The sequence below is a fragment of the Osmerus mordax genome, chromosome 5, assembly GCF_038355195.1.
Source record: "Osmerus mordax isolate fOsmMor3 chromosome 5, fOsmMor3.pri, whole genome shotgun sequence".
In the NCBI taxonomy this organism is placed as follows: domain Eukaryota; kingdom Metazoa; phylum Chordata; class Actinopteri; order Osmeriformes; family Osmeridae; genus Osmerus; species Osmerus mordax.
In genome coordinates, this window is record NC_090054.1 from 15,955,928 (window position 1) to 15,972,903 (window position 16,976).

Below are 16,976 nucleotides of genomic sequence, written 5' to 3' on the forward strand. Positions count from 1 at the left end.
TCACCGCTCCTGACAGAAGCAGGCGGAGGAAACAGGGGACACAGTTTCAGGAAGTTATCTTTGGCTTTCAATGGGGAAATCAGGAGAAGCGGGGTACGGCGATGATGCGGGTCCTTTTCTTAGCAACTTGGGGCCGGGAACTGAGAGAACTCGGCTGAAACGGCAATGTGTGTGTGTCTGTGTGTGTGTGTGTGTGCGTACTCTTCTCTCTGTTAGGCACCACACTGTTTCTGCATAGCAGGGAAAGAACATCTGTTGGACAAACAGGTGCTACTCTTCTTAATACATATGTTAGGAACCTTTCCTTCCTTTCTCTGTCTCTCTCTTTCTCTGTCGTTCACTCTCTCGCTCTGATTGTGGATAGTGGTGGTAGATAGGATAAGATGTTCTGTTCAGGGGAACACAGCTATGTCACCACCACGCTAAGACAAAATACGATTTTTCTCCGAGTCTCTGTATGTAATTACGTTTTTCCTGTGGATTTGTGGTTTTCAGATAGCAGTATGCACTCTTGAATTTCTCAACAATGTAGAAAACCATGTCAATTTTACTCTATATAGTTATAGAATGTATAAACCCTCTAAATACACTCATGCAGGAATTATGATCCTCTGAAAATGATGTTTACATCTCAATGTCAGTGTGAGGTGGACTTCTCTGCTCTGACGAGTTCTGGGAGCCTCTCTCTCTCTCTGTCTCTCTCTCTGTCTCTCTCTCTCTCTCTCTCTCTCTCTCTCTCTCTCTCTCTCTCTCTCTCTCTCTCTCTCTCTCTGTTTCTGTCTTTTCTGCCTTCCAACTCTGACTTTCATTCTTTACTTTCCATTTCTATTCTTGTTCTGTTGCTCACATTTTTTTCCCCCTTTCTCCCGTCCATCTCTTTTTCTTTACCCACCCTCCCTCACTCCCTCACTCCCTCACTCCCTCACTCACTCACTCACTCCCTACCTACCTACCTACCTACCTACCTACCTACCTACCTACCTACCTACCTACCTACCTACCTACCTACCTACCTACCTACCTACCTACCTACCTACCTACCTACCTACCTCCCTCCCACTCTCTCTCTCTCTCTCTCTCTCTCTCTCTCTCTCTCTCTCTCTCTCTCTCTCTCTCTCTCTCTCTCTCTCTCTCTCTCTCTCTCTCTCTCTCTCTCTCTCTCTCTCTCTCTCTCTCTCTCTCTCTCTCTCTCTCTCTCTCTCTCTCTCTCTCTCTCTCTCTCTCTCTCTCTTTTTATCTTTATCTTTATCTTTCTCTCTCTCTCTAGGGACCTGAGGAATAATTTGATTAGCACACTGGAGCCCGGAGCCTTCCGTGGACTGCTGTCTCTTAGAAGACTGTGAGTATAACAGAGCACTTTCCCAAAATGGCCTGTGTGTTGGTGTGTGCGTGTGTGTGGGTGGGTGTGTTTGCGTGCGTGTGTGTGGTTGTGTGGAGGGTGTGTGGATGGGTGGGTGTGTGGAGGGTGGGGGGGGGACAGGTAGGGTGGCCTGCTATCACTGCAGTAGTGGTGATATTTTGCTAGGATGCTTTAATTGAGCACTCACACACAAAGACATGCACGCACACACACACAAACAGAAGGCTTTAGATGAAGTCTACGGTATAAATGTCTTAATTCTATCATGATCGTCCAGGTTTTTAGACTGGCAGGGTGTTGCAGGGATGCTGGTTTGGGACGCGTGTGTGCCAGGCTAAAGGAGCTGCCTCGTGCTAATTTAAGTGCTCCCCAACTGGTGATTACTCAAGTGCTTTGCTTATTTTCCCACAGCTGCTCCAGCAAAGCAGCTCTTTAATTACAGAGGGGAAGGGCACGGAGCCACAATCGCAACTGCACTCAGCTACTCACATCTAGGAGGCCTCCGTATGACTTGTGTGTATGTGTGTGTGTGTGTTTGTGAGAGGTCAAAGGTTGTTAAAGGTCAGGGTTAATGTCCTGAGAGTTGGGCTGGTTGGAACATCACAGTTCCATGAGCTACTTAAGCTCTTGTTATTAGATTATTGAGAGAAGAGGGCAGAGACTCAACAGATACACAAGCTGACACACGCACTACACAAACTTGTTGTCACAGCAAAACCCATTCTGTTTTCTGTCACACACACACATTCCCTGACAACCCGTCCAAGATTACTACTCTTAATGGTTCAAGTCCAATAGGATTGGCTTATCTCTAAACCACAAAGTTGTTTTTTTGTCCATCTAGGGATCTGTCCAACAACAGGATTGGCTGCCTCTCTCCTGAAATGTTCATAGACCTTGGCAATCTTTCCAAGTTGTGAGTAATCTCCTAATTGAAAACATACAGCTCTGCAACGCACAATTTGCAATGAGTGTGTTGAAAATATGTTGTTTATCTTAGATAATGTGGTTCCAAACTAACGCCTCAACCGATTCTGTTGCTGTTGAACTTCTTCAAACCATTTGAACATGGATCTGGCATTGTCTCCCCTCACAGGTACCTTTCTGGAAATATTTTCTATTCCCTGCCTGCGGGACTCTTCACCAACCTTCTGTCCCTCAGAGTCCTGTAAGAACACCAGGGAGATCGAAACACACTCGCACACACACACACATACAAACGCACACGTCGAGAATACAAACGTTCCTCCTGTGTCGTGTCCCATCAGGAACTTCAGTACGGAGTCTCTGTTCTGCGACTGCCAGCTGGAGTGGCTGCTGCTGTGGGCCCGGGCCAAGGGCGTCCGCATCGCCAACGACACCCTGTGCGTGTACCCCAACCACCTCCACGGCCTGGAGTTCCGCAACCTCCGAGAACAGCAGCTCCGATGTGGTACTGTCAATAGGACCCTCTTTCTAACAGTATGTCTGCCGGAACACGGTGGGCTTGGTTCACAGGGCGGGGATGGAGTCGATGTGAGCGCCGATGTCCCCGTTGGTGTGTTTGCGATCGCCCCTTGTGTGTATATGTGAGGCCAGAGTGTGAGGAGCATAGATGACGAGAGAGAGATGAAAGGTAGAATGTTCTGGTTTTTCCATCTCTGCTGTGTGCTGTGTGTCGCGAGGTTGTCTCATACGTGATAGCCTCTGGCCCCACTCCCCATCACCCCCCCACGGCCTGTATACGCTTTCAGGATATTACATCGGTGTGACAGAATCGCATGAGATGAGAGCTGGAAAAGTGAGTTCCCATGGACTTATTGTTGGATGTGTGAGTGTGTGTTTGTGGGGTTAGAAGGGGAGAAATGCTGCTCATATAAAAGGCCTTTTTCCTGTCTCCCTCTTGTTCTCAATACCTTGACACTTCTCTGTCTGAGCCGCACATACCAACCCAAAGTTATTCGCTGTAATCCGGAGCGTTTTTCATTTGCGTTGAACAATCCCAGCAATTAAAGGCTAAATCCACGCAGGACTATGTGATGAAGAGCCAAGTGTGGAATTAGGGTGGTGGGGTGGTGCATTCTCTGTTCTCAGGCCTAACACATCCATTATGGGATTACAGCATGATAACGTTATGCACCCCACCCCCCCCCCCCCCCTTTCCCCCTACCCTGCATGTCTCACTACCCCTCTCTCTCTACAATAGCCTTTTACATTGCCTTATTTATGTGCTTGGCAACAGCCATCTTCGATTGGACACAGTACAGAGCTCCTACAAGCACTTCTTGTAATGTTATTTGCAAGCTATTATCCCCATATGGCTTCACTTTGTGTCATGGAATGCCGTGCGGCTTCCCTCCAGTCCCTGCTCCACCGTAGCACGTCAGATCTGATCACACACGTCTGATGAAAGGTGCGTCAAGAAGAATATAGCTCTAGATAAGATAACAAACCATCGTAAAAAAAATATATTTATATATATATATATATAAATTTTTCGTATTTCAGTACACACTAGGAGCTGTTACCACGCCTCGTTTCTGCGGCTTCTTCTCCACCGTGATGAGTAGCAGATGTCAAGGCCCCGCGACGCCTCCGCTCCCTGTGCCTGGCGGAGCGCTCAGGGTGGCTGTCCCTCTCAAGGAAAGGGAAACGGAGGGGCACTTCCTGTGGGGGATCAGGGGTTTCCTGCGGCGCGGTCAGGGCAGACGTACAGCACGTCTGCTCGACCCATCTACCCACGGAGAACCTTCTCCTCGGCTTCCATGAGACCCTGTGCAAAAACCCTACAACCCCACTATAAATATGGATTCGCATGAAATAGAATAATGTATAATCAATAATTGGTTGATTCAGACTCCCCAAGGGTCTCCTGCATCTTTGGAATTATTTATTGTGTGATGGCACAGCAGTGAAGTGCTCTTTTATTGGTCGCTGCATGGCCTAAGAAGAATTTCTACGTGCCTGTCCTAGCTGGTGGTATTTGGCAACACAAAAGGACATGATTTTACACAGTACCTGGCATGTAATTACCTCGAATTTGAGTTCTCTTCGAAAGCTACTCCATGAGAGCAGAGCTTGTGAGAAAATGATTTTTGTCAACATTCACAGCATCTTCAAATAAAGGGAGAAATCAAGGTTGACAAGAACACAGCAGCCTGGCTGAATGTTAGATTGTCAGCAGCCATTCCACTTTTAACCATTTCTCCTTCCATCTATAAATGTTGTTTGAGACACATCAGTACTCATACAGTGAGTTTGTGTGTGTACATTTAAATGCTCGTATGTGGATGCATAAACGTGTGGTAAACGTGTGAGTGTTTGGGTAAACGCGTGTATACTTTGCGTGTTTGGGATTGCATGTCCTTTCTGTGTGCTTTTTTTTATGGATCTCTGGTTGAAATCTGCTACCAGTGGCTCGGGCATGTGTCCACTGCATGCCCCTGGCCCCACCACGGCAGATGTTCTGCATCTCCCCGCCAGAGAGACAGGTCAATTTGGTTAATGTGGTAACTGCGGCGCAGTGACCCTATTCCGTCTTGCTGTGCAAACTATCCCTTCAGCCTCGCATACAAACCCACACGTGTACACTTACACGGTGTGCACACGCCACACGCATGCATGCAGATATGGACTTTCTCAGGCGTTGCTTGCGCCATCACACACAGGGATCCCTCTGGCTATCTGATGTTCACACACACGCACGTACCCACATGGACACAAGTGTGTTTCTCTGGCAGGGCCTGAGAGGCACGAGTGATCTGCTACTCTCTAATCCTTGGCTCAAAGTGTTGAATCAACAATATCAGCATCAGCCAAGTCAACAGTCAAATGCCACATGCTGCTTGGATGTGTAGCTTCCTGTAGTGCTAACAGGGTTACAGTCACTGTAGCCACCGTTTAGCAGCGATTACTGCTGTGTTAGCAATAAACCCAAGTGTTGATGTACTAAATCAATTAGACTCTTTACCACTGCAATATCGGCAGAGTTTAGCTGTGAGCATGCCAGATAATCACTAAGTTCTGCAGTTTACTGTAGCCTATCATCTACACCCATGCAGTGTTAGCCCTGCAATGTGCAGTACTGATGCCACGCATGATGCTATTCATCATGCGTTGCATAAAATCAAGGTCAGGCGTCGGCTCCTATAAACAGACTTGATCGCTCACCAGATTACGCATTACCATAAACATCACGGCGTATATTTAAGATAGCCCAGGGGACGTGTAAGGCTGTAGCCACTCTCCCTGGGCCTATCTGGCTCCATTCACAATAGAGATGTCACTTAGACGTCCACGGCTCCAGTGAAATGTATGGGCGGCCATAAAAGCCGGCGGTTTACGACCCGTGGAGCCAACGGGCCGTCACGCTGTAAGTGCGGCTGTGCTGCGGGCGTCCGCCATTGATCTGAATGGAGGTGAAGGCAGAGCGATGCTCTGCTCCGCTCTCTGGAGCCGATCCAAGGAAATGTCTTGCAGCGTCCAATCAAACATGTTCCCCCGGCGTCTGGAGAAATTCTGCAGGTAGGAATGCAAGCCAAGAAGACGTGATGAACCAGGGTTTGCTGGTCCTGAAACACATGATTGATTCTCGCCAACCCATTGTGCACCACTGTAATCCATTAGAATCCCATTATGTGCAACTGGAGGCATGTGTTTAAGATTTTATTTAGATGCTCATTCTACAGCAGGGTCAGGCATGATGAGATCCATATCTCATCCTCTCTCTTTCCATCCACAGAGTCCCTCTCCTCTCAGGTCTTAATCCACTTTCAATCATTATGTCACTCTTGAGAAGGAATTAGGATCAAAGAATCCCATCGCTAATGTAGAGCAGTTACTACCATCTCTTTAGTTTGTCTTTGTCTAGGGAGAGAGAAGGGGCCCAACAGAAACATGGAAAGTGTTTGGCAGTGTGCGCCTTACAAAAAGGGATATTTATTTCAACAAAGTAATTGGCAAAGAGGACAAAAAATGAATAAATAAAGCAAAAGAATGGTGCCAAACAAAAGAAAACAGTGAAAGTACTAAATAAACCTGCCTAACCAAATCATGCTAAATACCAATTAATGCCTCTTTAACAAAAGTACAGTACGATGCCTAAGTACACTTAGGCATCGTTCCTTGCCTAAGTGTTCTTAACAAGTTTAAACTACGTGATGTGGTGTATGCACACAAGCAGTCTAACTGTCCCCTTGTCCATGTGCGAATGACCAAACAAAAAGCACTATACTACGTATAGGCGCATTAATAGCCACTAAAGGATGAGAGTGTTGGAGGATGATATCTAAAAGAAATAACCGATACTTTTACCACAGGGTAGAAACAGAATAGCCGATAGCAACGAATTACACAAACAAGTCAATTTGAGCAGCACAAACACAGAATCAATCTGCTTTCGAACATGAGACAGTTGATGTTTTAATGGAAGATGGACGCACAGCTGATTGGCTGGGAACAGTTGCGCTAGTGACGAGGAATGTAGTTGATAAGCCAATCACAGACCGACATCTGAATATATGAATGAGAATGAGGGAGGAAAGAAATGGAAGGGTAAGACAACACTCCACAGACAGAAATATATACAAAAAAGTGGCCGTAACGAGCACCAACCGTCTCCTGGTAGTGACAGTCACGGTGGGTCCATGGCATCTCTAGGGTGTTCCTCCTTATCACGCCATCTGACTGCATCAAGACGTTTGGCTCAGTACAGCAGAGAATAAAGGATTACGTGTGTATCTGCAAGTGTCGTCCCTCTCTATCCGTGTATGAGTCCTCCCTCATCCACTGACCTCCTGTCCTCCATGTCTTCCCTGCAGACGGACCCCTGGAGCTGCCCCTCTTCCAGCTGATCCCATCCCAGAGGCAGCTGGTGTTCCGGGGGGACAGGTTGCCCCTGCAGTGTACCGGCTCCTACCTGGAGCCCCAGGTGAGCTTGCACTGGCGCCACAACGGCCAGCCCGTCCACACCCAGGAGGAGAGGGGTGTCTACTTGGAGGACACACTGCTACACGACTGCTGCCTGCTCACCAGGTGAGGAGGGAGGGGAGGCAGGGCGAGGAAGGACTGGGGGCGGCGAGAGAGGACACGAGGAGAGGAGGGCTAGGTCATGAACTCATGTACCGTGCTCATGAATGCACACACCCACACACGTACTGATCGCTCATGCAGTGTGCCCTGCAGCATTCGCAATGCCAAGACCTGCACAAAGCAGACACAAACATCCACACAAATACCCATCCCCCTTTCCCTCTATCTATCTCTCTCTCTCTCTCTCAGATCGTGGCTGTGATTTACCTTTTGTTGCGGCCGCCCTTGATAAGGATCTGAAAGGACAGGCCTGGATTGGCTTGGCGGCATGCCAGCACCTCTGAGCAGTCTGCCACTCCTCTCTGGAGGTTAGCCTTGCACTCCGGCAACATTGTCAGAGCGCTAGCTGATCACACGCTAACACGAGCAGATGCTGAATCATAATTACGGCGATAATGCTCCCGGTGTTGCTTTTCTCACATTTTTACCCTGAGCGTTGGGGGGGCAACATCCTCTTCCTGTCTTTGTGTTTCCTCCCCGGGGGCGGCAGGGGCTTGTGTGTGTGTGTGTGTGGCTTAGTCTTCATCGGGGATGGGGGGGAAGACTCATTGCCGCTGATTAGTTTAACTGCTCCCGCTCGCTCCCAATGCACAGCCTCTCAAACATAAATATTGATGGAGCGCTGACAGAAATATGTTTCCATGTGTCAACAGGCGGAACGCTCCCAGCATGGTTTACTTAGCAACAGGAATGCTGGTTCCTTCAGCATGCTTTCTGGGAAGAATAGCACCGTGTGCGGTGCTCCTGATTTGACCGATAGCCTGTGTTTATTATGCGAAGCCAGTCAGTCCCTTTCACGCTTCAAATCAGTAGGAGCGATTCTGAGAGATGCCCCGTGGATCTTCCGATTTCAACTGTATTCCCTCATGTTCATAACGATTCTCATCGTAAATAGATGAAAGGAGCTTGAGAAGTTTACCTAAATGATGAACATTCCTTCCCTAGGCTGTTCCACCTGGCCAGTCATTAGATACAAGCTAATGGATGCTTAACACCCCAGCTAATAGGCTGCAACAGCTGTGGTGCTCGCTTCTGAATTGTTTACACAGAAAGTCATCAAGCAGCTCTGGTGAACGTATGACTTGCGTGTGTGAAAGACTTGGAGAGTGATGAGCCAACACTGTGGGGGGCCACCGCAGCCGTGCAGCAGTAGTTTGGTAGACTGGAGAGAACCAGCCCAGTGTCCATAATTGTGAGGCTCTGAGGAGAGCCCTTTACGCCACATTGGCTCGGCAGTGATTTGTGACGGTCATCACGCCCTCCATTCCCCTCAGTACACATTGTACTGTACTGCTGTACTTTATTGTACCGTGCTGCCCCACCACCACCCCACGCCCGACCCCCTCTCTCTTTCCCCCCTCGCCGGTAGGAGAACCAAACACTTATTTTCCACCGGCATGTCCCAACAGAACACCTCCCAACAGAACCTGATGGATTTCACCTCATTCCCATTCTGATTAGGCTCGCCTCGTAATTAGTGGCAGGCTCTCCCTTGTATACACAAATTATGCCATCTCCCCCCCTCCCCAAGTGGAACCTATACAGTCATGTTGCTCTTGGCAGCCAGCGAGCTCTCCTCACAGAGGACCAGGCGAGGAGACATGCCTTCATTTCCACCACAGACAACGAGTGTATGAAACAGACCTGTCCAAGAACAACACACACTGGGCCCAGTCTGAACCAACCCCCTCCCCAACCTTTATCATAAACACTGGTGTGGAAAGACGTACAGGGGAATTAGGGAATGTTAGGCTCGTTGGCCTCGGCGCCTCTCATTTAGTAAAGAGAAGGGATCAGGGATTACTAATGCCCTGGCTCAAGCCATGGCAGTGTGTGCCAATGCCAGGTTAATGACACCAGCCAATATTTGAGTGGTTATGCTCTGTGTTGATGTAGTTCACCTTGAAGTAATGTACTCTTGAGTCAGTCACCCCAAGTCGTTCAACTCATCGGAGGAGAAAAGTCTAAACACACAGGATTTATCATGTAGCTTAACGTCCCTTGAACCTGAAACTCGAGATTGGCACAATATAATCAGATACGCTGAGGCAAGTCGCATCGAATTTAGATTTTATGACCCCTGTTAAGGTGACTCAGTGATGTTTTCTTAGCTTGAAGCGGTTTATTTTATAGTCAATACAGTGTCACACAAAATAACCTGTGCAAACATTCTGACTATGACCCAATCTCACTGTCATTGACATAAGTGTGTCCTGCTGTCTGTTGGTTTGTGTGTGTATGTTGGTTTGTGCATATTCCTAATGTGTTTGCAACTGTGTGTATTTTGTGCGTAAGCGTGTGTGTGTACGTTCAAGTTTGAGTTTGTAACAAGTACTAGTAAAGGCACATTGGAATTATTTGGTGCTGCTCCTCTTGACAATCCCTAGCAGCCTATGTACACCTATAGTACTCATCTAAACTATGAATACTGTAAATCTTAACCTATATGAGATGCTATACTTTTCAACTATATCAACAATAGTATTTAACAACGTAAGAAAGAACAATTCTAGAATACTGAACAATTCACTGAATAATTCACAGAGAACAACTTAAGCTAAGAATAATAACTAAGAATGTGTGTGTTGGCTACTCTAATACTGCTGCTGTGCATGTATTATGTGTCATTACAGCACCTCTCGCCGGAGAAGGGCAATAGGCTGATTCATTTTCATATTTCATTCAGAATCCGAGCCAAAAATAAGGTCCGATGCAAGGTGTGTGTGCGCGCACGTGTGTGTGTGTGTATTAAAGACGGATGCTGAGCAATAGTGCCAGCCCCGGCTCTCAGTAAGCGATGCTAGCGGCGGACATGGGCCCAGCCTGTAATTCATGTTCCATTAATCAAGGCCTTTCAAGCCTGCAGCCAGCCGCAGCTTTGGTGGTATCTTTCTTAATCCTCTCCATTTTTAATCACCCTAATCTAGCAGTGAACTGAAGACCTGGGAAGCATTCCATGCTGGGGAAAGAAAAGGAAGACGCTCCTCCTCCGTGCCCTTTATTCTTTCTCTATCTCCTGTTCTCCCTCCTACTTTCTCTGCTTTTTCATGTCGTGCTCGACTTTTATCCATTTTTCCCTCTGTTCTCTCTCTTCATTATTCCCGAATCTGTCTCCCTTTATCATCGCTTGACGCAGTCCCTGCTCTATCCTCTCTGTCCTGTGCAGTCCTGCCCAGATTTCAGCTCTCTCGTTCCCTGCTACCTGGTTCAGGGACTTTTCCAGGTTAAACGGTCTCCGCTGACATCAGTCACTATGGAGACCATCATTAATTGTGTCATTCCGGCTAGAATTGAATAATGCTTCCCAGTTCGTTAGTTGATCGTCAGCTAAGTTAAACCAATGAAACGAGAGAAGCTGATAATGGCAAGTGTATCAGAGTAATGCAGTGACATCGAGGTCATTCCAAAAACAGATGGACATTTACCACTAATGTAGTATATGAGTTTAAATAATGGTCAGGTCATTTGAGGTAGTGTTCCCCCACAAAGCCCAGTTTACTGTGGCACCTTAAGCACTTCAATATGAGGAGCAGCATATCTGGTTCTAAATGAGGTAGGAGGGGAGGACAATCATCACGCAGACCAACATCTGCTTTCAAGGATGGGGCTGCAGGAGAGATCTTTTATTTATTCTGAAATCTCTCTGTAAAGCTTTCAGGCCGCTACTGTCGGCTCTCAGATTTAGCCCTCTTTATTAAAGCGTTATCATCACTGGCCAAGAGTCAGTCAGAGAGACTGTTGGTGTGTGTGTGTGCTTTTAGTCCCCTGTCATCCAGTGCTTGGATGTGATGTGTTGTGTGTGATTGTGTACAGTAGATGTGTTTATGTGTGTGTGTGTGTATGAACATCCTCACATCCTATGAGAAGTACTGTTGTAAAGAAGTTCATTAAAAAGCCTGAGTTTTAAAAGACTTCTAATGAAAAGGGAACAGATTAAAAGTTTACTGTCGCAGAAAGCATTATGTAAACAAATTGTTGAATATCTGCAGAGAGTGTAAATGGTCCTAATGAGGCCTTCAGGAAGAACTCCAGGCGGAGAACTCCACAATGGAGTACTTGTTGGTGTGCATTTAGGTCATTGCTTTTGGTGTGTGTGATGTGTTTGTATGTGTGGTTTGTGTGTGTGTGATTGTGTGTATGTGTGTGCCCCTGTCCTGCTCAGGGGTTCTGCACTGAGGCTGTCTCACATATGGTTATTATGCAGTGTGAGAACGACCTTCCCAAACTGTAGACTACCGAACAAGCCGGCCAGCCTGCTGCACTAATTCCTATGCAGTCTTTTTGCCTTGGGTTCAAGTTCATTTTGGTTCATTTTAGATAGTGTGCAATGCTACCTAGCTAATCCTTGCTGTTGTTGAACGCTTCACACTAGCTAGCCACAATAATACTGTCTGAACCTCCATAGTCTGTGATTGTTATAAAACATAACATCTCTATTCTGTCTGGTACAACTGTTTTAATACACAGTTCTTTTAAAAGGCTTAGACTAGGCTTAACCAGAGATTGCAAGGGGAGGGGGGAGGGAGAGAGAGAGACAGAGAGAGACACAGAGAGAGATTCAGGGTTGGGGGAGAGAGAGATGGAGGGAAGGAGAGAGAAATGTCTCTGTGTGTTGGCCAGTGTTCACCAGTGATGTAACTGGCCCCTCGACCGACTGGGTAGCAACTACTTCTGTCTCTCAGTCCCACACACGTGTTGATCTGCACAGAGATGAAAACCTCATGCATCCAACGCTCGCGCTCCAGTATTAAGTCCACGCACTCATCATCTCCATCGTCACATTCATTGTCAATGTCAACATCATCGTCACCATCTCCATTCTCGGCCATTCTCAGCATTTGATCTTGACGTGAGGACAGGTCAGTGGTCCCTCTTCTGTAAGGTTTGTAGCAGGAATGAAAGAGAGGACTGCAGCCTTCAGGCTACTCTTGGATGGAGCTCAGAGGCTTTTCTATTTACGGCCTGACTGGAGAGTTGAAACCCTACTTTGTGGCTGTGTTTCTTGGAAATAAGGCTGCCATTTGAGAAAGAGGGGGAGAATGAGAAAGAGAGATGGGGAGAAGGAAAGAGAGAGAGAGAGAGATATTTCTGCCTGTGGTGGTGGTGGCGGTTGTGTAGATGATTGGCGCTGCTGTAGAACTGTGTTGACTATCTGAGGATTACTCAATGCTGGACTCCTACTGTGAGAGCTGGCTAAATCAGTCCCCTCTGTACAGAAGCAGCACACTACTGCTCCTGGGCAGGGCCCTGAACAAGTCGAAATAATTAACGGATCTCTCTATAGACAACCAGATGAATGGAGGAGAAGGGCGAAGTATAGGAATGATGCTGGATCTCAGGAGGGTGTTTGACAGTGATGCGTACTGTGTGACTGAATGTAGAACATCTCAGGGCTTTAAGGTATTTTTTTTATGTCAGTGGAGCGGAGACTCTACTCCAACCAATAAAATAATGATCACTGAGTTTCAAAGCTTTTAGCTAACCGTCTTGCCAAATGCCCTGGAGTTTGTGTTGCACAACTCTCTCTCTCTCTCCATATACACACATCACCCATCACTTCAGTCAAGCGTTCAAATTTGATTTAAAGCCCTTTAGACTACCGATCAGAAACAAGTGGTTAGCCAAATGTAGAAAATGGAATCATGGGTTATTTCATTATACATTTTCCTCTGAGTGTCATTGAAGCAAAGTCACTGAGAAGAATTGGTACATGCAGATAACGTGGGTAGGATACAGTCGAGGACATCACTGACCTTACCGACCACCAAAATGTGGGGTATGTTTGCTAAGTGATTCTGTTTGTTGGCTGAAATTGATAGGAGATGGGATATTCGTTATAGGAGCTGTAAGAGGGGAAAAGGGAAGACTAGTTGAGTTATTGGAGATTATATAGAGAGGAAGCCAGAGGGAACTGCATTTCATGTCTCTGAATAAATATTTCTCACAAATTCTCTGTTTTGCGACACTGTCAAGGATTAGGCCCTGGCACATCAGAGTGCACTCAGCAACTAATCATTTTTACTGTGGAAGATTTGAGTGTCTTCTCTAGCCTGTCACTTATAATTTTAATGTCAACTGTCACACACCCATTTGTGGAGTGTTGTTACTCTTAAGTCGGATTTGAAAACTCGTGTTTTGAGGGAAACTGCGTCTACTGTTGTGAGCACGGCACAAACCGACGCTTGACAAAAGTGAGTGGAGAGTGCCAGTTTGGTGAGGCACGTGTGGAAATGTGCATTTTAAGGCAATTAGGACGTGGTAGTAAATCAAGCACTTGGCTTTTCTCTGAGGAAACATTTCCATGGTTATAGTTTGTTGCCTAGCAATTTGTTGAGTTTATTTTGACATACAATGAGCAATGCTGTCACATGAGTTTGAATAGCCCAAATGTGCCTGTATGTACAACAAGTGCTCTGCAGATTCACCATTACTTTGTCACATCCTTATTTTAACCAAGTCTCATTGAGAGAAAAAGGTTGTCCTTCTCACACACTCCTCTCTCTCTGTCTTTCTCTCTCCCTTCGACACACACACATACAGTACACACACACACAAACACAGACAATCTCAGTCAAGTTACCTTTACCCCTCCCCCCCCCCCCCCCCCCCCCCAGTGAAGTCATCCTTTCCAACATTGACGTTGGTGTGTCCGGCATCTGGGAGTGCCAGTTGACCAGTTCCCGTGGCAACAAGTCCCGCCAGATGGAGATAGTGGTGTTGGAGACATCAGCCCAGTACTGCCCTGTGGAGAGGGTCATCAGCAACAAGGGAGACTTCAGGTGCAGTACATAATGTCATTCTTATTTGTAATGCTTAGCTTAGGTTATTCTCAGTTCTCAGTTGATTATGAAGTATTGTTATAAGTATAGCAGCTCATAGTTAGGATTTACATGATTTGTAATAGGCTTAGATTATTGTTAAAGGTTTAAATAGAGCACTAGGGGTTGTCGAGAGGAGCAGGACTAAACAAATCCAATGTACCAATGTACCTTCGCTCGTACTTGTTCCATGGCACATGGTTGGCAAGAAAACTTGAAGAAATGAAGGGTTCAGTTCAGGTGAAGGCCAAGTGACTAGGTCAAATACCGGAAGATGTTTGAATTGAAGACAAATTGTTTGTCAGCGGAAGGCAAATTATTAGATGTCTGAACTCTGCCTGTTCCTGTCCCCAGACAGGAAATTAGATGAGATAACACAGAAATAAAATGAAAAAAGAAAATGAAAATTATGGGCTAAGACTTATGCACTGTAAGGCTACCAATGCCCATAAGTACAACTGTGCGGCGTATCAATCTACTAGATTCAAATAAACACCCACGTGTAATATCTATACTGCTGCTCTGTAAAACAGGGCGGGGACCTCTCACTTTTTCTACCCACGCTCTCTCTCTCTCTTCATTGAGAGGTTCCATTGTAGTCTCTCGTTCTCTCGTCTCTCTCTCTTTCTTCCGCTCTGTCTCTTTCTCTCTCACTCGCTCTCCCTGCCGCTCACTTTGTCTCCGGTGTTGTCGTGTACGTTCCAGCATGGCTGCTGTACTTTACAGCCCACTTCCAGTGCAGCAAGCGGAGAGCCTTTGTTTCTGCCCAGCAGGGATGTAATGGGCTGGAAAATGAGCCCCCTTTTTTGTTGGGAGGAAATTAGTGCCATTCATTACTAAGTAGCCGCTACTACAATGACAAGGAGAGAGGAAGGAGAGGATAGAGAAGAGAGAGGACAGGTTCTACTCTACTTCAGATTGTTTATTTGTCCCTCGGCTTTTACCAAAATGAAGACCAGTATGACAGTGCTGGGATTAAACACCCTATTATCTAGCTGGTTTGTATTTAACCAGCTCACACTGGTGTGTAGAGAAGCTCTGGCAGGAACTACGCGACAAGGAGTAATTGTACTGCTGTCATAATGTGCCGTGGGCCTGGCTAAGTGTCCTATTGACAAGCCTGGCGGGGTTCTATCTCATGACAGGTGGCCAAAGACCTTGGCGGGAATCCTAGCCTTTCTGCCCTGTGCCCCCCCCGCCTTTGGCTCTGCCCCCCACCCGCAGGGCGTCGTCCCTCCCCACCCCAACCAGAGGGAGAAGAAGGCCTGGCGCCGCTGTGACCGGGAGGGAAGGTGGGCCGAGGACGATTACACCCAGTGCCCGTATGCCAGCGAGGTGACCCGTGTGCTCCATGAGCTCACCCAGGTATGCCCAGTGCCAGCTTTCCATCTCGCCAACAATCGAAACTATTTAACTGTCAGTACCAGTCAGGGCCTTAAAACTGTAGGCTGTATGGATGTTGTAGTCTATTTCAATCCCACAGATGTAAATGGCCTTAGCAGTTCTGCTCTTCAATCGGAATTGTGTCGACATTACTTTATATTAACAGCTATAGATGAACTGGAGCAGTGAATGCCATGGCCCTACGTTTGCACACGAAAGTCTAATCCTGTTGTAACTCGATGACCCGGACCTCTTGCAGATGCCCATCAACGCCACCAATGCCCAGCCCTTAGCCCAGCAACTGGTGGCCTTCACCAGCAGGGCGGCAGACTTCACCCACGTGATGGACGTGATCTTCGTCACACACCTGGTGGAGCGGCTCACGCGATTAGTGGACCAACGCAAAGACGTACGACGACACACGCGTGACAACGAGCCCCCACTCACGTGCACGCTGTGACCCATGCACGAACGCACGCACGCCCCCGCTCTGCTCTCACAATGTGTTTGACCGCACATTCTCAATCCGAGCAAAGGCACTATAAAGTAACCCAAAGTGTTTCCTCTGCACTGGCTGTTTTTAGTCCAATGAAAGGCCTGTCTGGAGGACGGTCTCTCTTAGTGCGGCTCTCTGGCTCGCCTCTCCGACTCCAGCTCGCAGTGCTCGACCTCATCTAGTGCTAATTTCTCCACATGTCATCAGTGCAGCAATCTAACAACATACAATTTAGGGGGAGTGATACATATTGTTAGCTGCTATTTCTGGCCGGGCATTATTCATGCCTGCGAGTCCTGAGCACTTTGTTTTTGTAAAACAGTGATTTGATGTTTCCAGAGGAGTGGAGGAGTGCAGGAGTAAACTGCAGGCTTTCCTGTGCCATTCAGAGTTTATAGGCTGCTTCAATAGATCAGATGCTCCTGGCTGTCACTGGGCCGTGGAATCAGACGTAAGTCTACGGTGGACTATGAAAAACATGTTAGCCAACTGCTGGCTGTTAGCCCTCCATTGATCGTGAAGGAGAGCTGTAGGTTTTCTCTTTAACCGCTCCCGTTCTCATCCTGTGGCTTTCCCCTTCCCCCGTGCTTGTGCTGAGGATGTAGTTGAATGACCACTACAGGGATAGGGATTAATGGCCCTTGGCTAACAGGAGAAATACAGCTCCATTGGTTTCAAGGTACACACTGGGTTTGGCCCTGAAGAAGATGTCAGCGTGTGTGTGAGGAGTGTTTGCCTTTGACAGGAAGGAGGTTTCTCCGAGCTCAAAGCCTCATACAGCACCAGGTCAGACAGGGGTGACTGTGGAAGACATATAACATAATTAATCCCCCAGCTGTGCCATCAATAC

At 47.2% G+C, this 16,976-nt stretch overlaps 1 protein-coding gene across 1 annotated transcript in view; it reads left to right on the top strand.

Moving 5' to 3' along the window:
- The window catches only part of LOC136943206 (adhesion G protein-coupled receptor A3), an 80,345-nt gene that overhangs the window by 14,211 nt on the left and 49,158 nt on the right, over positions 1–16,976 (top strand). Inside the window, 8 exon segments of the mRNA XM_067236454.1 lie at positions 1,268–1,339; positions 2,205–2,276; positions 2,457–2,528; positions 2,629–2,792; positions 7,159–7,372; positions 14,044–14,208; positions 15,393–15,612; positions 15,890–16,039. Coding sequence (XP_067092555.1) covers positions 1,268–1,339; positions 2,205–2,276; positions 2,457–2,528; positions 2,629–2,792; positions 7,159–7,372; positions 14,044–14,208; positions 15,393–15,612; positions 15,890–16,039 — 1,129 coding nt within the window.